This window comes from Australozyma saopauloensis, chromosome 1, assembly GCF_035610405.1.
Source record: "Australozyma saopauloensis chromosome 1, complete sequence".
Classification (NCBI taxonomy): Eukaryota; Fungi; Ascomycota; class Pichiomycetes; order Serinales; family Metschnikowiaceae; genus Australozyma; species Australozyma saopauloensis.
In genome coordinates this window covers 1,759,720-1,781,501 of record NC_086131.1, presented here as the reverse complement: position 1 = coordinate 1,781,501, position 21,782 = coordinate 1,759,720, and the positions used below count along the sequence as shown (strand labels likewise).

Sequence of the window (21,782 nt, the reverse complement as noted above, 5' to 3'; positions counted from 1 at the left end):
GTCCTATGCTCTACACTCGATCTAATGTCTTCTGGGTCTACACTCAAAGGCACTCTAAAGGTCGAAGAGAATTTCAATAGCTTTTTCGAATCAATTTGAGACTTGGTCTCTAGATACCGTGGGTGTAGAATTAGAGACCTGCTTCTGGGACCAGTTGACCCAAATGAGGCGCCGAGTCAGAGCTCAACTCAACCCATCAAAGAACAATTCAAACAGATTGCAAAGTTTCAGGATCTATCAATTCCTATCACTACACCTGTATCTTTCAAAACGTCCAAATACCGGGTTTTGTTGAGTGCCAGAACCTCACCTCTCTACTGAAAACTGCAACACACCCAACAAGTCCGATCCCTTTATTCTCACATAACAAACAAACAAAAACAAAAAGCCGTTTTTCAAATTTCAATACTCTCCGTCCACCCTACTCACACCAACTTCCCATACATTCAATCCCAACCAGACCAGAATACATCAAGCCCCTCGCCATATCCAAACATTTCCAACAAATCCCTTTATTTTTTTCTGTCACTTTCCGTCCATCCATCCTCCCATTTCTCACCCTCTCCACAGTCCTAGGCCACAATTCCACCTCACGTGCGGCTAGGACCATTACTATTACCTACCATTTATTGGCAGAATCCGTATGTTACGCTAATTCCACACACAATCCAAAAATAAAAAAACCTGCCTATTCAAAATGTCGTCAAGCGGAAGAGGCAGACAGCTTGCCAAAGAGGCCCGCCGGCAGGATGCCGTCAACAGTCCAGCTCCAAGTGTACGTCAGATTTCGGGCCGAAGAGTGAACAACGAACGGAATTTGGAAAGAGAGCCGCTCTTGGCCAATCAGGATAAAGAGGCGGCTCGCGGCCACGGCTCGAGAGACTCTCCCTTGGCCAGCATGCAAACGTCCGATTCAGATGTGGAATCGGTGGTGTACCATAACCAAAGTGGGAACATGGGCCATTCAGAGAGTGTCAATATAGTGCTGCCCCATCGGTCACATGCGTCGGGCCATATGCCTTCTATTTCGGAGTATGTTCCGGGCGGAAACGCTTCGTCTTTGACGTGGATGCAGCTCCTTCCATACTACTTGCCCATGTTTTCGTGGGTGCGGGAATACTGTTTTGAATTTTTCGTAGGCGACTTAATTGGAGGTGTGTCCTTGGCCACTTTCCAGATCCCCATGGCCATTTCTTATGCTACTTCCTTGGCAAAAGTGCCCATCAGCTGTGGGTTGTATGCGTTGGGCGTGGCTCCCATAATTTATTTGCTATTTGGCTCGGTGCCTCAAATGATCACGGGCCCCGAAGCGCCCATTTCCTTGATCGTGGGCCAGGCCGTCGAGCCTCTCTTACACCATATGAAGAAGAAACACCTAGATCCGCGCGACTTCGTAGTAGCCATCACGTTTGTGAGTGGTGCGGCTCTCCTCGGCTTTGGCTTGGGCCGTTTCGGCTTTTTGGACAATGTTCTCTGTGACTCGCTTCTCAAGGGCTTCATTTGTGGTGTAGGTATAGTCATGGTGATCAATTCGCTAGTGGCCCTGCTTGGGCTTGGCCAGAAGCTTCAGGACGTCATCAACGACAAAAACGACGTGGACATCCACTCGCCTTTTGACAAATTGTGCTTCATCTACGATCATATGAGCGAATACAATGCCTTGACCCTCAAGGTGAGTCTCTGCGCATTTGTGATCATCATGGTCGTCCGTCACATCAAGAGCCATGCGGCCACCTCTAAAAATGTCTATTTCCGCCGAGTGATCTACTTCCCGGAGCTTTTGCTTGTGGTGGCTTCCACAACGTTTCTCTCTTATAAATTGGATTGGCACGCCAAGGGACTCGCCATCGTTGGAGCTGTTGCGGACGATTCTAGCACCGCTCTTCTTTTCAATCCATTTTCATCTATTCATCTCAAATTGATGAGACGCCTTGTGTCCTCGGGCTTGGTGTGCGCAATGCTTGGATTCTTCGAATCGACAACTGCTCTGAAGTCGTTAGGTTCAAGATACGACTTGCCCATCTCTTCTAACAGAGAATTGGTTGCGCTTGGTGCAATTAATATCGCTTGCTCTGTCTTCGGAGCGTTGCCCTCGTTTGGAGGATACGGAAGGTCCAAAATCAACGCCATGTCGGCCAAAACCACTACTTCTGGTGCTATCATGGGCATTATATCATTGATCACTGTAAAAACTGTCTTGCCTTATTTGCAATACATTCCACTTTGTGTTCTCAGTGTCATCACTGCGGTCATCGGTATCTCATTGATTAGCGAAGGTCCTCCAAACCTTCGCTTCCACTGGGCCAGTAGAGGTTACGATGAGATTGTCACCTTCTTCATGACGGTTGTCACCACGATCTTCTTCTCCATGGAGGCTGGTATTGCGGTTGGACTCATCTACTCGTTGATTCGAGTCATCAAGAACTCTGCCGATTCATGTATCCAGATCTTGGGCAGAGTGCCTGGAACAAACACTTTCTTGGACGCTGATCTCGCCAATGAAACGATTGAGGACCAAACTGAGCCCAACCTGAAATTGGCACTGCTGGGACAAATGTCCGAGTTGAACCTCTTTACAGATAATTTCAGGCCTTTGAACTACCAGGCTCTAGAAGAGATCGAAGGATGTCTCATCATCAAAATTCCAGAGCCCTTGACCTTCACCAATACCAGTGATTTGCGGGCGAGACTCAAAAGATTGGAGATGTATGGCTCTGCCAAAGCGCACCCAGCACTCAAAAGAACCAGAGATGCATCCATGACCAAATACCTCATTTTCGACATGGAGGGTATGGCCTCCATAGATTCTTCTGCAGCTCAGATCTTGCACATGATCATATTGACCTACCACAATCAGGGTATCAAGGCGTTCTTCATTCGGGTGCACAAGAGTAGAGCGCTCCGGAGCAGGCTCAGTAATACTGGAATCACCGAGATTCTCCGGTCCAACTTGAAGGCCATGAGATACAGACACTTCTGCGCCGCTTCTGCTGGAGACGCTGAAACCAACAACGGACGGTCGACCCGAGACTTGACGCAGCTTGGGTTGCACGATGACCAGCCATTGCCAGTGACGGAGTCGCCCACCTCGCCATATTTCGAACACATTCGAAGCGCGCTCCGGGTAATAGACAATTACGAAAATTGCGAACAGCCAAATTTCGAAGTCTAAGGGTGTGTGACGTTCAGACATTCAAACTACACAATTATGTTGTGTATCTTTTTGCAGCCAGTCACGTGCGAACAGATCACGTGACCGTGTCTCACCTCAGAAGCGCCAAAGCCAAACCCCCACCACCAAACAACTAATTCAACATAAAACCACAAAAATGGCCTCCGACGAGTCCGAACTCAACATCAAGGAAGAGTACCAGTTATGGCGCAAGAACTGTAAGTACATGTACGAGTACGTCAGCGAAACGGCGCTCACGTGGCCTTCTCTAACCGTGCAATGGCTTCCAACTTGCACCGTCGACGAGGTTGTCAACGCCAAATTGCTCTTAGGAACACACACGTCCGGCAACGATCAAGAATACTTGAAGTTGGCCGCGACCAAGTTGCCCATAGCGGAAGAAACCGCCGCTCAAACCGAGGATGTTCCCAAAACAAAGGTCTCCTCAATTATCAAGATCGCCAAGAAATACGAGGTCGACAGCGAAATCAACCGTGCCAGATACATGCCGCAAGACGCAGACGTGGTGGCGGCGTTGCTCAATTCCGGTAAAGTGGACTTGTTCAACTTGAGTAGTGGTAGTAAGTACTCTACATTCGACACCGGAATGGAGAGCAGCTATTGTCTCTCATGGAACCCACAACAACAGGGCCATCTTCTCAGTTCCGGTGCGGAAAACAAGCTTTCCATTCGGGATATCAACAAAGAGTCGGCTGTTCTCGGAGAAACGTCCTCGCACGGGGACATCGTCAACGACGTCAGCTGGCACGCGTTTGACGCGAACGTGTTCGCGTCTGCTACCGAGGATGATAAGATGATGTTGTTTGACGCGCGGACGCCGACGCAGGCCGTTTCGTCGTACCATAGCGTCGGCAGCAGCGGCCTCAACACGTTGGCATTTTCGCCGTTCTCGCATAACTTGGTGGCCTTGGGAGGCTCCAACTCCAACATCAACTTGGTAGACCTACGCACCAACAAATTGCTACATACAATGATGGGACATGGCGACGCCATCACGTGCATGGACTTTTCGCCGCACCTAGACGGTGTTTTGGCTTCTGGTTCGCAGGACAGACGGGTGTTTATCTGGGACTTGAGCAGGATCGGCGAGGAGCAGGCACAGGAGGACGCGGAGGATGGGTCGCCGGAGATCTTCATGATGCATGCTGGCCATACTGGAGCTATCAATGACCTCAGTTGGTGTCCATTTGCAGACTGGACGTTGGCCACTGTTGCAGACGACAACATCGTGCATCTCTGGCAGGTCAGTAAGAGTTTGACCGAGGGCGAGCTGAAGGTCGGGGAGGATGTTGTGTTGGAGTAGACTTGCGAGTAGATCTCCGTGTGACCAAATGCTACGGTAAAACCGATCCCACTTTCAAAACTATTCTAAGCACAAGGGACTATACAAAGTGAAAAGGCGTATGGAGCTCTTTGTGCCTTCGATAACGGTGGGGCAAAATTAAAAGGCGCTCCGTGCGGTTTCAAGAACTCTAAAACATTGCACCAGTTCCTGACTGGATGCAACACTTCAAAATACAATTTATTTAATAAACTGCGAGAAACGAGGAAAAACAACTACAACTTCTTTAATCTAAAATAAACCTGCTGAAGTTATTTCTATCATACATTCTATGTCTCCACAGTGCAATACAACCGTCCACCATATCACCTTGACACGGACGTTAATCAAGAAAACTCACCAAAACAAAAAAACCCACCTCAAAAAATAAGCCCACCTTCTCTCTTTCTCCCCTTTTTTTCCAAATTTCCCTCTTTCCATTCCTCTCCATATTCTCCAGTGTGACCTGCACCCAACCCCTACACTCACCACTCCAAACTTCCCTAACCAACAACTACCCCCCTAAACCACATCCCCCAATGGCCGACTTCCCGCCCAATTTATCCATCCGCCCGCTCACCATCGAAGACATCGACCAGTGCGTCTCGCTCGAGTCACGTGGCTTCCCCGAGTCCGAACGGTGTCTGGAGGAAAAGTTCCAATACAGATTGACCGTCTGTCCCGAGCTATGTTCCGGCCTCTTTGTGCGCGAGTACGGCTACAAGTACAACGCCGTCAACTTGCCCGAGGTCGTCGAGAAGTTGGAAAACGAAAAGGCCAGCAGCGGCGACGCCAACGACGAGACCGAGGGTTCTGCCTCCAAAGACGACGAGCCCGACTACGAAGAGGTGCCCGTGAAGCTGTCTGTGGTCAAGGAGACGCTTATTGGCCACATCATTGCCACCAAGTCGTACCTGGACCGGATCACCGAGCAGTCGATGGCACTTCCCCAAGAAGGCGACCCCACCAGCGGCCATGTGGAGCAGTCCAGACACATTGGCGTGCACAGTGTGGTGGTGGACGAGAAGTGGCAGGGGAAGAACTTGGGCACGTTGTTGATGCACGACTATATTCAGAAGTTGTCCAACCAGGACTTGGGCTCCAAGGTGATCATCATCGCCAAGGAGAGCTTGATTTCGTTCTACGAGAAGATTGGCTTTGTGAATCTTGGCCAGAGCGAGTGCACGCACGGCGGAGCTGTGTGGTACGACTTGTCGATTGATTTGGTGCCACAAGACGATGAATAGAGGCTGTTGCGGTGAGTGGTGGCAGGTGTATCTAGAGCGACCGTATTTTGCGCATTTCTGTTGACTGTTGGCTAGCGTTATGGCCTGTGAAGCCCGACGGGCGAATATTGATAATTTTACCCACGAAGGGTGTGCAGAGCTTGGTTGAACCCAGCATTGTTCACGGTTACTGTATTGCCAGGGACCTCACCCTGGCAGAAGTCACACTGACTTAGTTAAATTGTACTGATATCTATGAACTCGCCCTGGTGTAGGCTTAGCCGTACGGAATCACGATTGTTTTGTTCAAATTCAAACTGTTTGAAATTCATTTCTCGTTCGTTGTGCGTCCATATGAAGCTTCTTTCAATTGCAACACTCCATATAAACCCCTAAGTCAAAGCGATCCAATGGATTTTTAAAGACGAAAATTACAAATCACAAAATATTCTTTCACTAATAAATCTCTTTTCCCTCATAAACTTTTTGTACCAAGTAGTATCCTTCCCCATACGTACTACCACCAATGAAAGTACCAAAGCCATTGGAAGCGCTCTTCGACACCTTTCCTCTCCAGACGTTCCCCGTCAAGGCTCGTGACTATCTGGATAGTCTAGAAAAATATCCTTTCCTCAGCACCAAGGACCTGGCGTCCTCCAATGTACGCTTTCTTCTAGCGGTACATAACGTCCGAGAAACCGAGCTCCGGCCGGGTTTTTCCAGGTTTTTGGCAACAGACCCTCTCGGGCTCGCCGACGCTTTGATTTTGTGTCGCCGCCACGACTTGCGCTTGGCCGGAGGTGCAGAAAAGCTGCAGATGGTGCAATCCCAGCATTGCATGGTCCCGTTATCGTACCTTGCATCGCCAGACAACACGCTCCCGATCTTGGTGGAGACGCAGCGGAACACCACCAAATGCGTGACCACTTGTGCGAAGATTTCTGCTGCGGTGGCGGCAAAATCGTTTGCAACCGGTGCTATCGACTCTACGGTAAACCACTTCCTTGATACTTTACAAACGCTCTGGGTATTCACGCTTCTACACGAGGTGTTTTTCTCCAGCAACGAGGTCTTGGAGCTCGTCTTTGCGGCCTCGCCGACGGATTACTTGGGCACTGTCCAGCTTATAGAGAACATCCAGGGTTGGGGCCACTTCCGCGAGAAATACGGCAACTTGTATTCGGACTATGCTGATGTGGCCAAGGCGCCGCTCGCTGCTGCCAAACGTTTGCTTTCTGGGCCGCGTCCCACGGTCACCGATGAGGCATTCAAGAAGGCGTACGCTGCCGAGATTGCCGAGTTCTTCAAGACCTTACCTTTGGTTGCCGAACACATCCGGGGGAAACTGGACTCGGAGGCGAAGGCTGTGCTTGAGATCAAGCTCGCGGCGTTTTTGGTGTGCTGTGTGAACTTCTTGCCCTCCAGCTCGGTGTTGAGCAGTCTTTTGGTGAAAGACCATCTGAAGTTGGTCGAGGAGAGCATTTCCGTGGTGTTGAAGTACTAAATATAAAAGTGAAGTGATGCCAGGTGAAGATTAGAAACATTGTAGGCCGGGTTTGTCTTCAAAAGACAACCAAACTCGTATTCAATACGCACTCAACTAGCTGCAAAACATGAACCATTCCATTTGAATGCACATCATAATGATATCAATTCTATTTGTACTATTTGATTCTTCACTTGTTCTATCCTTGGTTTTACGCCCATTACAAAGACTTCCACAGTCACTCCTTTTAACGCATGTACGATTACTCCATAATATACATCTATTTGCAACCTTCCGCTCACTAAGAGCCTCACTGGATGGCTAGAGCATTGATATTGCTGGTCAACAAGGAGGTCACATTGTCCTCGATGATGGTCTCGGATGTCTCCGATAAATGCTTCTTTGGGTCCTGCTTTCCAACATATCTTGTCTTTAACTGCTCCTCCAGCAACACCTTCTCCTCGGCCACGCGCTCGTTGTACAATTTGGAGATCTTGACCAAGCTCTGGATGTTGGTCAAGCTCTCGTGCTCCTGATGATTATAGTCAGCAACCTTCAAGCCGCTCTGCCACGAGGTCTTGTGCAAGTTCATGAGCATATTGGTTTCGTGCAGTGTCTTGTGGTAGTCGATATTCAACGAGTAGTATTGCCTGTTCAAGCCATGGATCAAGGCCTGGATGGAGGGCTTGTTCAAGTGGCCCACGTTGGACGTCGATTGTCTGGGTTCCTGACCCCGCATCAAAACGCCCGAGTCGATGGTCCGGAACGCATCGATCACCACCTTACCCTTGACCGACTGGATCGGATCTATAACCACCGCCACGGCTCTTTTGTTCAATTGTTCGAAACTCTGTTGTGTGTTCACATCCACCGACGAAAGCCAACACCCGAAACCCGGATGCGAGTGATACCAGCCCACGACCATCTGGTCACGGCCCGTTTGTCGCAACATGTCCATCATTTTGGTCTGGAACACATCATCCACTGCCTCCACAGAAACACCTGTTCCCGATTGCGGCATGGCAAACACGTCAATGACATGGATGGTGAAGTCGTCAACGAACTCGCCGAGCATCAATCCCATGACCTCCATGGGCACACCCGCACGTCCATGTTTGAGCATTTTCAAAAGCGCCAACGAGGAAATGTAGACGGTTTCGGCGTCGTCGATGGCGGGGGAGTCAGATTGTTGGGCGCCGGCGGCACCGCCCATGCCGAGACCTGCGCTTCCGCCAAGGAGTCTTTGTAATCTGTCCATATTTGGGGGAGTGGCGATTAGTAGTAGTAGTGGTAGCAGTAGTGAGTAGTGGGTGCTAGTGTGTAGGTACAGTGTGGAGAACATGAGTGAGAAAAGGGAGGATTTGGTTTTTTTTTTGATTGATAAAAGGGAAACTTGGAAATTGCTGTTTGTTTTGTAGTTGTTTTTCTTGTTTTTACTTGGCTTTGATTGTTTGTAGACTGTGTTGAGTAGTGTGTTCGTTGGGTATATTGGATACGGTACATATTGTTGTAGACTCTTGCACATTTCTGGCACATATGAGAAATGAAGGTTCATTCTTTGAATAATGAATTATTATTCTGTGATTTTTTTTTTTTGATTTTGGTGGGTTCGGGGCTTAGAGACTTGAACCAGTTCGATTCCAAATGGCTTGGAGTGGAGTAAGATCCGTCTCGATCCATCTACGATCTATTCTAAAACGAATATTTGTTGAGATTTTAGAATTTTTTTCAATGTTTACATGTTTGATAACACCAATGTCACTGACCAGTTTCTCTTCATATATTCCACCAGCTATATCCAATATTCCTTGAAATCATAAACTGACCTGAAAAAAAGGAACTGCCGCAAAAAAACACAAAATTTAATATTTACGAAATGTCAAGAAACCCTCTCGAAACTTATGTCATAAAATTGCCATTTCAAAGTTTCATCCCCATCTTCTATACAATGCCGCTTATCAGTGTGGCTCTTATCTATATTCGTGTTACTGCCTGAAAAACTTCAAATATATATTTCGTAGCCCATCAATTGAACAAATATAGTATGTCTGCCTTAGCTGCCATCCATGGAAAGAAGTATCCTGCAAAGGATCATGCCAGAAGAGTATTTCACCATTACTCAAAGAATCTAAACCACGAATGTGCATTCTTTATTAGCGGCGAAAACTTGGAACTATATGATTACTGTGACCAGACAAAGCCTTTGCGCCAGAACCGTTACTTCTATTACTTGTCGGGCTGTGATATTCCTGGAAGTCATGTATTGTATGTTCCCAAAACCGACCAATTGACGCTTTTTCTCCCCGATTTGGATGAGGAGGATGTGATGTGGAGCGGACTTCCCCTCTCTCGGGAGGATGCTCTCGCCAAATTCGATGTGGATGACGTGCAATTCGCTTCCGACTTGAAGGCTTCAATCGAGGAAGTTTCCAAGAAAGTCGAGGTGATTGAGACCACAGACATCAACAAATGGAACGAGGACGTGAGGCTGTTGATCCGTGAAAACAATCCGGTGTTTTTCGAGGCTTTGGACGAATGTAGAATGATCAAGGACGACTACGAGATCGCTTTGATGAAGCATGCCGCTCATATCACCGACAACTGCCATTTGGCCGTCATGCGCGCCGTCCCCATCGAACACAACGAAACTCATATTCATGCTGAGTTCATGTACCATGCGCTCAGACAGCACTCCAAGCAACAACTGTACGATCCAATCTGCTGCGCAGGCCCAAACTGTTCCACATTGCACTACGTAAAGAATGACGATGAAATTGATCCTACAAGACGGTCTATTCTCATTGATGCTGGCGCGGAATGGAGCTGTTACGCCTCAGACGTGACCAGATGCTTCCCCATCAATGGAGACTGGACTAAAGAGCACTTGGAGATCTACAACATCGTCTTGAAAATGCAGCAAGTGACCATGTCCATGATTCGGCCCGGTGCAAGCTGGGATGAGATCCATTTAGAAGCACATCGGGTGTTGATCCGGGAGTTCATAAAGCTAGGTATTTTCAAAGAGTTTTCCGAAAAAGAGCTTTTCGAACTGAATATCTCTGCCGGCTTCTTTCCTCATGGCCTTGGCCATCTTTTGGGAATGGATACACATGACGTGGGTGGAAGGCCCAACTACGAGGACCCAGACCCCAAGTTGAGATACTTGCGGTTGAGAAGAGATTTGCAAGAAGGCATGGTGTTGACTGATGAGCCCGGTGTCTATTTTTCTCCATTCTTGTTGAAGGACATTTTGAAGAATCCAGCAACATCCAAGTACATTGACACTGACGTTCTTGATAGGTACTATTATGTGGGAGGTGTCAGAATTGAGGACGATTTGCTCATCACTACAGATGGATTCGAGAATTTCACGAAGATTACGTCTGATCCTAAGGAAATCTCGAGGATAGTGAACGAGGCCCTGAAGAAGGATGCCAGTGATTTCCACAATGTTGTGTGAGCTCAAACACATTTCAATGTAGAAATAAGGTAACTCAATTCTCGATCCAGTCTTTTTCAGTCTATTTCAGAAATTGTTTCTGCCAAATTTCGTTTAAGCTTTTGCCAGTGCAGCAGAGAAAGGTCGGCGCCAAGAGAGAGGAGACGCCTAAATTTATTGTGCACGATTCTGAACGATAAAAAAAGCCATTCTCGTCAACATATCCAGCCATTGACCCAAGGCAGCGTCAATCAACCACAATTGCCCTCCAATTACGCCCTATCGCTACAATACAGATAAGACACGAGCAATGACCAAAAGCAAATACAAAGAAACAACAAATTAAAAATTCTTTTCTAAAATATAATTTATCCAAGTACCTACTATTTTCTCCCCCAAAAATTACATTTACTCCACTACCCATATTCCCCAGTTCTTACCTCAACCTCATACCCAATACTCCATCTATCAACCACCCAATTTCACCACCCACATCCAAAATGGACGAAGACTTCGACTACATCGTTCTCGGCACGGGCCTCACCGAATGTGTCATTTCCGGCATCTTATCGTCGGAGGGCAAAAAAGTGCTCCACATCGACAAGCAGAACTTCTACGGCGGAGAATCTGCGTCGTTGAATCTTACCCAATTGTACGCCAAGTTCCGTCCAACGACGGGCGCTCCGCCCGAGTTGAAAGGTCACGCACGTGACTACATGATTGATTTGATCCCCAAGTTTTTGATGGCCAACGGTGAGTTGAGCAACATTTTGGTCAGAACGGATGTGACCAGGTATGTAGAGTTCAAGCAGATTAGCGGTAGTTATGTGTATCGTGGAGGAAGAATCTCGAAGGTCCCCGCCAACGAGGTGGAGGCACTCAAGAGTTCCTTGATGGGGATCTTCGAGAAGCGTAGAATGAAGCGGTTCTTGGAGTTTGTAGCTGCCTACGACGACGACGTGGCATCCACCCATTTGGGCTTTGATTTGGACAAAAACACGATGGACGAGATCTATACATACCATGGCTTGGAGCGCGGCACCAAGGATTTCATTGGCCATGCTATGGCTTTATGGCCCAACGATGACTATTTGACCCAGCCAGCCAGACCCACCATCGACCGTATCATTCTTTATGTCCAATCGGTGGCCAAATACGGAAAGTCGCCCTACATCTATCCTATGTATGGTTTGGGCGAGTTGCCGCAGGGTTTTGCCAGATTGTCTGCAATCTACGGTGGCACATTCATGTTAGACACCCCCATCGACGAGTTCTTGTATACTGATGACAAGAAGTTCGCGGGCGTGATCACCAAGGAGGGTAAGGCTAGAGCTCCCGTGGTCATTGCTGATCCTACGTACTTCCCTGAGAGAGTCAAGTCGACTGGCCAGAAGGTGATTAGAGCGCTCTGTTTCTTGGACCACCCAGTTCCAAACACCCACGACTCGGACTCGTTGCAAATCGTCATCCCACAGAACCAGGTGGGCCGTAAGAACGACATCTACGTCGCTGTGTTGTCCGACGTGCATGCCGTTGTGCCTAAGGGCTACTACCTCGCTATCATCTCCACCATCATCGAGACCACCACCCCTCACGTGGAGTTGGAGCCTGCGTTCAAGTTGCTTGGTCCAAGAGTTGACACCTTGATGGGCATTGCCGAGTTGTACGAGCCTCTTGATGAGGGTCACGAGTCCAACATCTTCATTTCCAAGAGTTACGACGCCACATCGCATTTCGAATCCGCAACCGATGACGTCAAAGACTTATACTTCAGAATTACCGGTAAGCAGTTGGATTTGAGCAAGACTGGCGCAGACGTGTTCGGCAAAGCTGACGACGAGTAATTGCTCTGTTTTGATATCTACATATAATTTACATGAATGAGTTTTTGATTTTCTGCGTAACCTGAAACTACTGGAACAAGTATCCAGCAGCCAATTCTACATTGCCGTTGGAGATTTGTAGAGCTTCTACAGCCTCTTGGCGCGAGAACCCTAATGAACAGAGCTGGGTAATGCTGTCTTCAGGAACAGAGGGCAGCGGATTCTGACCATGAGCAGCGGATGATGATGTCGTTGCTGATGATGCGGTTGGTGCTCTTTCTGGTATTGAAGGAGCACTCTGCGCTGCCGGCTTCTGAGCAACTTCGTTCGTTGCTATATTTCCCACAGCTCCAGTAGCATTTTTTGGGTCTTCATGCATCGCCAAGGACAACTTCTCTACCTCATGCTCCGGCATGAACGGGATTTCATATTGGCCAACCACAAGTGCGTTTTTGCTCAAGTCAATGATGCATCTATGGGCTTTAAGCATATCCAAACCAAGAAGAACGGGGAAGCCTATCTCTAAAACCTGAAACGCACACGGCAAGGCCAAGTTTGTATCACCCAACACAACTGGAACGCTGTGAATACGGCCGGGCGACTGCTGTTGGCCAACGCCTCGAGACATGCCAGCAAAAGCAGTGTCTATCAAGTCATGAAGCCCGAAGGACTCGGCCACCGGGGCCAGGATGACCGATTTCTGTGCTCCAGAGTCTACAAGAGCATGGGTATCGTGGCCATTGATGTTCAACTTGATGAGCAAGAGCGTCGTATTGACGAACGCTTCTGGAGTGATTTCGTACGCCAACTGGAGGTTCTGCTGGATCCGTTCCCGCCGGATCATGTCCATGAGCTTTTTCTGGCCCTGCTCCAGGAACTGGTCGTTCTGCAATGCTCTCATTTCGTCGGCATACCGCTGCTGAGCGGCGGTTTCGTTCTTCAGCATTGCCGAGGCAAATTCCCTCGCGCTACGTAGCACGGACTTCACTTCGGGGGCCAATTGGGCGCGAACTTGCGGATTGACGAGCGCTTGTTGTCTCAACTGTTCAAACGCGGAGAATCGAGGGTCCAACTCGGACTCCTTTGGTTTCACATGTAGCACCAACGAATCGTGGTCTTTGAGGCCTAGCAGGCCCAACGAGTCACTGTCACGCAAGAGCAGAGCGGACTCGTGCTCCAACAACTGCAGAAGTGGTGGAATGCCTGTTTCTGCCTCGAGATACGATTTGAACTCCTCTAGAGATAAATCGTCGGGGACCTCGGCATCCACGAACCGATTTTGGTCAGGAAAAGCAATGTTCAATTTCATAGCGGCAGATGAGTTTAAGAAAACGTACGGCTTTTATATAGTTGGGGGCGGTGGCGCTGGATTAGTCAGATGAGGTTCAAGAATGGAAGTTGTAGGATGTGGAAAGGAAAGGAACGGGAGTTGGCCGAAAACGAAGAAAAGGCAAAAAAGAAACGAAATATGCCACAGAAAATCTATCAAAAATGAGGGGCCAGAAGCTCCAAAGTCTCTATCTCCGTTGGTGCACTCGATGTCTATGAGTATCGGTTACAATAGTCTATCCACTGTGAAAATCCAGAATTCCAAAACCAATTATACAATTTTATCATCTTCACCATCTTTGCCAACTCTTCTACTCGCTCGATCTACAACCGAGGCGCTCTCCGCCCCCTCTTGCTCTATTCTGTGCTCATTATACTATACACTTACATAAAAGGACTGATCATGGCGATCAAGGTGCCGTTCAACAACATCTTCTTGATCGGAGCAGACTCAGACCCATCGCTACTAACCTCCACAACGCTCTCCAACACCATGTTGACGAAATCATCGAAGCCCACTAGCTTTCCCACAAACTCCTTGTTGTTTGTGAGGAGGATGCGGACTTGCGTGCCGATGGACCGGTCTAGAACCTCCAACGGCATGACCGAGGCGACGGCGTCTTTGGTTTCGGCCGGGGCGTTTTCCAATGACATTATGTTGTAGATGTAAGATGGAGAGTTGGTTAGTATAGGTACAGGTTGAGTGGAGGTGGGGGATGGAAATTGGAGGTGCGATTTTTGGGAGGAAATTTGAACAATGATGTTTTTTTTTTTTGAAGAGTGATTCTATTTCTTGGGAGACTCTTTTTTTTCGGCTTGGAATAGCTTTGGTGTGGTTGATTCTATGTTCATTGTATGTTCCGGTGAAGTTCTGGAATTGCGACAATAGCAAATTATCGTTGAAAAGACATTGAAATTTTTTTGTTTAACAATTTGTTAGAGATATTCTCCTCGATTTTGAGTTCATTGTTCTTGTTTCGGCAGTAGACATAGAACGTTCAGTGAAGTTGAAAGAGCTTCAAAAACCTTTCTGAACTGTAACTCACTTCATTTATCCACCAATGCTCTTTCCGAGACTGAACTACGCCAAAAAAATTGATATTGGTATACCCAATCACCTTCATTTCTAAATTAAATTCCGTGTATTCTGTACATCGCCTTATTATCCAGTGGTTGGCCTGAACCACCCCCATTCACTTACTTCCCTGCCTTGACGTCCTTCCCAGAGGATCCAAGGGTCAGGGTCCGTTTATCCTTCCACCCATCGAAATCAATTAATGCTTGCATGCATCCCCACTCGGTGATCTTATTCTGAAGCCACACAAGATTTACAGGCTTGGTTAAGAAGTCATTGCAGCCTGCTGTCAAAGCATTCTTCTTATCCACAGACGAGTTGGAAGACGCAGTGAGCGCCACGATGATCACTGGCGATCTGAAGAGATCAAGGTCGAGCTTTTGGTCATCGGTAAGCTCCTCTTGACCCTGACCGCCGACTGCACCCACTAGTTCATGCTGTGCGAAAACTCCGATTCGGTTGATTTTCTCAAGATTTCTGATCTCCTTGGTGGCCTCAATACCTGACTTGACAGGCAATTGAATATCCATAAGGACCAAATGGAATCCTCCCTTGCGCCATTTGTCAACGGCCTCCTGTCCATTCTTGGCTATATGATAGTGAATCTTGTGTTTCCGCAAGAATGCACCCAAAATGGCTTGATTAATGGAGTTATCTTCCACCACCAATACGGAGATCAGCGGCAACACTTTCTCGAACGTGGAAAGTGGTGTTTTATTCTTCAATTTCGACGACTTGGCATCAAGCGAACGTGTCACGCTTCCAGTAACATGGTTCTTGCTACTAGATGCACTGAGTGGTATTGCCTTGAGCAGTTGATCTTGTGGATGGCCGTCTGCAGAGGAGTTGGTGGATCCATTGCCTTCCGAGATGCGCTTTGACATCAGGGTCGACTTCTCCAAATCGTGTGGATGGGGTTTATGAGAGGTTTCATGAGAACTGCTACGGCTCTGTTTTATCCCGACATTAGACACATTACTCTTGTGCTCATCGAACGGAGCAGGTTTCTGGCCGTTCTGGTCCCCTAGAGAGAAATTCTTAGGTAGAAGAAGCACCGGCTGTGACGTCAATAACTTGTTAGGCTGGTTGTATGGACCAGGAGAGCTAGAAGGAATTATGGTCGAGTGTTTCCCAGGAACAGTAGAAGTGGAGAACACCAGCAGACCCATGCGGGTACCGAAATTAGGCGACGCCAGGAGCGTCTTGTTTTTTAGATGATTGTTGCCGGCGGGGTATTGTGGTCTCGGATGATGGTAGAGCTGCTCCGGCGCGCTCGAGGGAGAACGGGCATCGGTAAGTCGCAGCTGCAGCAACGGCAACTTCTCGGCCAGCTTGTTGGCATCCTGCTCGAAATACGGCGGATACGGGTCTTCAAGACCGCGCCGGATGGGCGGAACCGGAGGCATGGTCTCGTTCGCATCGGCATCTACAATAAACGCATCTTCTATAGACATGGCTCCTCCCCAGTACTCATTAATTACGTCCCACACAATCTGGTCTGGAGCCAACGCCACCACCGAGTCCTGGTCCTGCCACTCCTGCGAGCTCTTAGCTACGTCCTCGCTACTCAGGGCCGGATTTCGCGCGGGCTTTTTCTTATTAGTTCGTCTTCCGGAAGTGGTATTCTCTCTGCCACTCACACGCACCAATATCTGGATTTCTGCCGGATCAAAGTGTCTCGCCAAAGAGTTCGGGAACTTGTTCACGACGGCCTGCTTCAAATCGTCTATCAATTGGTCGGGCCCGACCATTATGGTGGTGGGTGTTCCGGTCAGTCTTTTCACCCAAACACGACGGAGGGAGTTTTTGAGCGACCGGGACAGACCAGGACGCTCGTGGGAGCCGCCCACGTGATCCTGATCGTACAGGGTATAGTGTTTGCCCATTAGCGGAGACTTGGGTATGGAAAAGAAAGAGTAGTACCGTTCAGGGTTCAGCCACCCATGTGCAGGCAGATAGATAGAGGCAGAGATATACGGGGATACATATGGGTAGATGAGGTGATGGGAGAATTAGTGAGATTTGGGGTAGAAGTGAATTTGGATGAGAATATGTTGGGATATTTTTGTAGTTCTGTTTTTTTCTCTTTTTTTTTGGTGGAGAGAAGAGTCAGGTATGTGTATTCAGAAGAATAGAGTATAGGATTGTCAAGTGTGTGCGATTAGAAGGAAGGTTTCATGGAAATGTTTCGTATGTGTATTTAGAGGGTGATTAAGGAATACTTTGGAATATACGAAGTGTACAGAAAAGTCACTTATGTGTATTGAGAAGATTCCAATAAGAACCACAAACGGCGTAAAGAAAAGTCGGGTATGTGTATACGGAGTATTGTGCGAATCCACACAGTGACGAATTCGGACGGCACATCTCAGAGACTACGCCCCCAGCTTCACAGAGAGGAAATGGCTTTCAGATACAACACTCAGCTGACTTCACTGAGATCTTCTTTTCGTATTGACATCAGTTCGGGCGGATAAAAATTGGTAGCATTATTGTTTGAAATCGATAAGAAACGCCAGTCCCCCATCTACGCCTCATCTTCGTCGTCGTCCCACGTGAAATCGTCATCATCTTCGTCGTCTTCTTGGGTCACCAGCGGCTTGGAGTTGGCATCACCTTTGGGAGCCTCGCGTCCCGAGGAAAGAAGCGACTTGCGCGCCTCCTCTTGTTGCTTCAACAATTGTTCCTGCTTGAAATAACGGTACCAGAAGAGCGAGTATGAGATCTGTACGGGCACCAACAGGTTCATGAGCGATTCGAGAGTCGCAGAGTACTTGGACAATAGCGCGGCAATGTCATCGGTGCGGTCATTTACATCGAATGCAGCCAATTCCTTCTCGTTATCCAAATCGCTACTCAAGTAGTAACTCTCAGTGGTGTGAAGCTTCCGGAGCTCCGTGTCGAAACGACTGTTACCGTAAGATGCAGCGAGCAAGCTAGAAAACGAGCCCGGAACCTCTTTTGGCTCTTCCTTGGGCGCATCGACTACAACCATGCTGGAGAAGAATGACGTCAACAGAGACACAAACTTCAGCGCCTGCTGCTCGACAATCTCCAACTTGGAGTCAAGCGTATCAAGCGCCTTGTTGGCCTGTGTGGACACAGTCTCGAAATTTAAGCCTACGTCTGTATTCTTTACTTTGTCTGTGAGTTCCTTCAACTTCGACTCGGCGAAGTGCACATTGGACTGGAGCGCCTGGTTGGTCACAAGCGACTCTTTGGCAGAAGCAAGCTGCAGCAAAATATCCTGCTTCACTTCGGCGAGACTTTCCCGGTCTGTTTTCTGTGCTGCCATGGTCCAGAGAGACGACACCTTGGCTTCCAATTGGGAGAGAAGATCCTCATGTTCCGGGTTAGTTTCGGGCTTCAGCTCTTCTGAAACCGGTAACGTGACCTCGCTCTTCTCAATTGAAGCTTGCGTTTCTGGTTGCGGTTCTTTTTCGAGTATTGGTTGATCTTGGGAGGTTGATTCTTCGGTGATTGGCTCGGATTCAGAGACCAAAGGGGCAACAGGTTCAACAGCCGGAACGTCGGAATGTTTGGGAACCTCTGTTTCTGCTGGAGCAGCCATTTTTGTTTCCGGCAAAGACATTTTGGGGGTTGAATGTGGAGATTGCATTTTGGCAGATACGGTAAATGGTATGTCACGTGATGCAGACGGGTGATAGCGGCAATCAGTAGATAATACAATAGAGGAGAGGAATTTGAAAAAAAAGGGGCGTATTGGGAATTTATGAATATGGTGTTTTTAGTAAATGTGTATTCATTGATTTGTTGAGTTTCGGTGTGAGCTGCAGGGGTTACAGGTTCAAAATCGGTACGGTTGTCGTAGAGAATAGTCAGGTGTGGTATTATTTTACGACTGAGTTTTAAGCAGTGGGATAAAGATTTTGATACTGCAAAAATGTTTTTGATTTCCGCAACTCATTACGTTTTAGCGGTGTACTCCAATTGATAGCAGAGCTAGTGGATCTAAGACAATCTTCGTACAAATTGACAACAGGTATGGACAGATAAGAAGTCTTATTTGATTAGGTGCATTTAAGTACAGCCTTCATGTCCGACCCCGTATTGCCTTGCTGAAACAATTGTTGAATAGTTGAATCACTATCAGTTGCAGCATCTTCCAATGCAACAGCCGGAAGTCATAGATGAATTTAATGCGATATTCAGAATTACCCGCAATTATCCCGTCTCAAATCTGAATCATCCGAGGAGCCATGTATTAATTGTCAGTTCAGACACCTGGAACCTGATCGACTAATACCAAACAAAGTCAATTAGTTTCTCACCCGAAAAGTCGGCCGAATAATCCAACCCCATAAAAATTTCAATCACATGAAAGTTCCAATCCACGTCTCTTCCTAAGCCCGTATGTACACATTACTAACCCCTATACTAAACCACCAATACCCGGCCAGACCACAAAACAGACCTATGAAATCAGCCGCACCACACAAAACATACCTCAAAGGTCCCAAATACGGTATCAAAATTTCCGAGAAATGCACCGCTGCCCCCTTTCGTCTAATCTACCTCTTATGGTGGTGAGACCCTCGGCTGGCGCAGCCGGATATAGCACCTATCACCGAACACAATGAGACACGTAGATAAATGACAGAAAACGAATTTAAAAACGCCCAAATAATCCAATCCTCCCGGAACTAAAAAAAATTTATGTTTATTTTGGCCAAAAATCTCCCGAAACCAAATCCGGATTTAGCCAGCTCGAGCCAGCTCTAGCCAGCTCTAGCCAGCGGAACACCATTCTAAATCCCACAAACGAAGCAGAAAACAAACAACAGATTAAAATTTCGCATCCCGTCTACATTCACAAAAAAAATTCAACTCTAAATCCTCTCTCCCCTGTGAATGGTCTGACTGCCAGCTCTACCCGGTCGTGCGCTCCCCATTATTCACCTACATATTCTCAACCGTGTTACCGTAACCCACTGCCTTCACGCATTAGAAAGCACATCCTCTATCCAGGGCTATTTCCACCACGAACGGCGCTACGCAATTTGAAATAGAAGAAACCAATACACCCAACCACAGGCTGTATCCAATCAGCAGTCGCACGCGCTCATAACCACGGCCTGGCAGTGTCTGTTCACTCGTTTCTTTTGGTCAAATCTCAAAACCCGAAAAACCCCAATTTCCCGCTCCGACGCTTCGAATGTCTACTCTCATCCCCAATGCTCCTCCAGACAATCGGTCTGACGAGGCAAAAATAGAGCTGGAGTACGGTTCCTTGCAGTCTCCCGAGTTCTTATACGTATCCAAACATCCGGCTGGCCAGCCCCTTCCCACGCCTGTAGACGACGAGCCTCCGTACTATGTCAATGTGGCGACGCTTCTTAGTTTCTTGTTTTTGATTATCATCGGCCATATCCGAGACTTTTTCGGGAAAATCTTCAAGCCCTACGATTACGCGGACCTTATCGAGAAAGATGGCTATGCTCCGTGGTACGACGGCTTCGAGAACTTCTACGTGCGTCGGTTGAAAACGCGTCTAGATGATTGTTTTGCCCGGCCTACCCACGGTGTGCCCGGCCGCTACATCAATTGTTTCCTGCGCCAGAGAGCTCCGCAGTTGAAGTATACATACAATGGAGAGTCGACCAAGTGTCTCAACCTCTCGTCTTATAACTATTTAGGCTTTGCGCAGTCACACGGTGTGTGTACCGATTATGCTTTGAAGACCGTCGAGAAGTACGGCACGTCTGCTTGTTCTCCTCGTAGTGCAGCTGGTACTCTCGATAAGCACAAGGAGTGTGAACAGGTGATTGCGGACTTTGTAGGTAAGGAGGACTCGCTCATTGTGAGTCAGGGTTATGGTACCAATGCTAGTGTTTTCGCGCTGATGGTGGACTCGCAGTGTCTCGTCCTCAGTGACTCGCTCAACCATGCCTCCATTCGTTTCGGTATCAGACTCTCCGGCGCGGTGGTCAAGCCCTTTGAACACAACGACATGAGAATCCTCGAGAAGATCATCCGTAATGAAATTGCCCAGGGCCAGCCCAGAACCCATCGTCCCTGGAAGAAAATCATCATTGCCGTGGAGGGTTTGTATTCCATGGAAGGTAACTTGGTCAACCTTCCAGAAATCGTCGCTCTCAAGGACAAGTACAAGTGTTACCTCTTCTTGGACGAGGCCCACTCCATCGGTGCCATGGGCCCCAACGGCCGTGGTGTGTGTGATTTCTTCCTGGTAGACCCTAAAAAGATCGACATCATGATGGGAACCTTCACCAAATCGTTCGGTGCTACTGGTGGATACATTGCCGCAGACAAATGGATCATCGACCGCTTGAGAATCTCCTACTTCAACAGCCATTTCGGTGAGAGTGTGCCTCCCGCAGTGTTGGGCCAGATCATCTCTTCCTTGAGCGTTATCAAGGGTACAATGAACCCCGGCGAGGGTCAAGAAAGATTACAGAGAATCGCCTTCAACTCGCGTTACTTGCGTCTAGGACTCAAGAGACTTGGCTTCATTGTGTATGGCGCTGACGACTCGCCCGTGATTCCTCTCCTCCTCTACTTACCAGCCAAAATGCCAGCCATTTCTCGTAAACTTTATGCCAAAAAGATTGCCGTGGTGGTGGTAGGATATCCTGCTACACCCATCACCACGTCCCGTGTGAGATTATGTGTCAGTTCGGCCTTGACCAAGGACGACCTAGATTACGTTTTGGAGCAATTCAGCGAGGTGGGCGACGAACTATTCATGAAATACCGAAAGGATGCACCTAGAATGAAACTCGAGGACGTGTTGAAGACTAATGCAGAGGACTGCAAACGCCCCGGTTTTGTCTAATCCGACCACAATTCCCGTCACCACCTCACTGCTAAATTATTGCTTCTGTTTCTTCATTTTGGGACGATTCTTC

General features: G+C 48.0%; 12 protein-coding genes across 12 annotated transcripts; 7 read left to right on the top strand and 5 right to left on the bottom strand.

Moving 5' to 3' along the window:
- Nucleotides 1-697: 697 nt before the first annotated feature.
- Nucleotides 698-3,172, top strand: PUMCH_000804 (uncharacterized protein; the record flags this gene model as incomplete). Its single annotated transcript, XM_063019879.1, has 1 exon — nt 698-3,172. The coding sequence occupies one exon, from the start codon at nt 698-700 to the stop codon at nt 3,170-3,172; it is 2,475 nt and encodes an 824-aa protein (XP_062875949.1).
- Nucleotides 3,173-3,329: 157 nt separating this feature from the next.
- On the top strand, nt 3,330-4,496 carry PUMCH_000803 (uncharacterized protein; the record flags this gene model as incomplete). Its single annotated transcript, XM_063019878.1, has 1 exon — nt 3,330-4,496. The coding sequence occupies one exon, from the start codon at nt 3,330-3,332 to the stop codon at nt 4,494-4,496; it is 1,167 nt and encodes a 388-aa protein (XP_062875948.1).
- A 557-nt stretch (nt 4,497-5,053) lies between these two features.
- On the top strand, nt 5,054-5,761 carry PUMCH_000802 (uncharacterized protein; the record flags this gene model as incomplete). Its single annotated transcript, XM_063019877.1, has 1 exon — nt 5,054-5,761. One exon carries the CDS (start codon nt 5,054-5,056, stop codon nt 5,759-5,761), a length of 708 nt encoding a protein of 235 aa, XP_062875947.1.
- A 505-nt stretch (nt 5,762-6,266) lies between these two features.
- On the top strand, nt 6,267-7,244 carry PUMCH_000801 (uncharacterized protein; the record flags this gene model as incomplete). Its single annotated transcript, XM_063019876.1, has 1 exon — nt 6,267-7,244. One exon carries the CDS (start codon nt 6,267-6,269, stop codon nt 7,242-7,244), a length of 978 nt encoding a protein of 325 aa, XP_062875946.1.
- A 292-nt stretch (nt 7,245-7,536) lies between these two features.
- Nucleotides 7,537-8,781, bottom strand: PUMCH_000800 (uncharacterized protein; the record flags this gene model as incomplete). Its single annotated transcript, XM_063019875.1, has 1 exon — nt 7,537-8,781. The coding sequence occupies one exon, from the start codon at nt 8,779-8,781 to the stop codon at nt 7,537-7,539; it is 1,245 nt and encodes a 414-aa protein (XP_062875945.1).
- Nucleotides 8,782-9,270: 489 nt separating this feature from the next.
- On the top strand, nt 9,271-10,686 carry PUMCH_000799 (uncharacterized protein; the record flags this gene model as incomplete). The annotated part of the gene is made up of 1 exon (XM_063019874.1): nt 9,271-10,686. The coding sequence occupies one exon, from the start codon at nt 9,271-9,273 to the stop codon at nt 10,684-10,686; it is 1,416 nt and encodes a 471-aa protein (XP_062875944.1).
- Nucleotides 10,687-11,165: 479 nt separating this feature from the next.
- On the top strand, nt 11,166-12,509 carry PUMCH_000798 (uncharacterized protein; the record flags this gene model as incomplete). Its single annotated transcript, XM_063019873.1, has 1 exon — nt 11,166-12,509. The coding sequence occupies one exon, from the start codon at nt 11,166-11,168 to the stop codon at nt 12,507-12,509; it is 1,344 nt and encodes a 447-aa protein (XP_062875943.1).
- Nucleotides 12,510-12,576: 67 nt separating this feature from the next.
- Nucleotides 12,577-13,797, bottom strand: PUMCH_000797 (uncharacterized protein; the record flags this gene model as incomplete). Its single annotated transcript, XM_063019872.1, has 1 exon — nt 12,577-13,797. One exon carries the CDS (start codon nt 13,795-13,797, stop codon nt 12,577-12,579), a length of 1,221 nt encoding a protein of 406 aa, XP_062875942.1.
- Nucleotides 13,798-14,201: 404 nt separating this feature from the next.
- On the bottom strand, nt 14,202-14,471 carry PUMCH_000796 (uncharacterized protein; the record flags this gene model as incomplete). Its single annotated transcript, XM_063019871.1, has 1 exon — nt 14,202-14,471. One exon carries the CDS (start codon nt 14,469-14,471, stop codon nt 14,202-14,204), a length of 270 nt encoding a protein of 89 aa, XP_062875941.1.
- A 543-nt stretch (nt 14,472-15,014) lies between these two features.
- Nucleotides 15,015-16,778, bottom strand: PUMCH_000795 (uncharacterized protein; the record flags this gene model as incomplete). The annotated part of the gene is made up of 1 exon (XM_063019870.1): nt 15,015-16,778. One exon carries the CDS (start codon nt 16,776-16,778, stop codon nt 15,015-15,017), a length of 1,764 nt encoding a protein of 587 aa, XP_062875940.1.
- Nucleotides 16,779-17,419: 641 nt separating this feature from the next.
- On the bottom strand, nt 17,420-18,511 carry PUMCH_000794 (uncharacterized protein; the record flags this gene model as incomplete). The annotated part of the gene is made up of 1 exon (XM_063019869.1): nt 17,420-18,511. One exon carries the CDS (start codon nt 18,509-18,511, stop codon nt 17,420-17,422), a length of 1,092 nt encoding a protein of 363 aa, XP_062875939.1.
- A 1,557-nt stretch (nt 18,512-20,068) lies between these two features.
- On the top strand, nt 20,069-21,709 carry PUMCH_000793 (uncharacterized protein; the record flags this gene model as incomplete). The annotated part of the gene is made up of 1 exon (XM_063019868.1): nt 20,069-21,709. One exon carries the CDS (start codon nt 20,069-20,071, stop codon nt 21,707-21,709), a length of 1,641 nt encoding a protein of 546 aa, XP_062875938.1.
- Between the last annotated feature and the right edge of the window lie 73 nt (nt 21,710-21,782).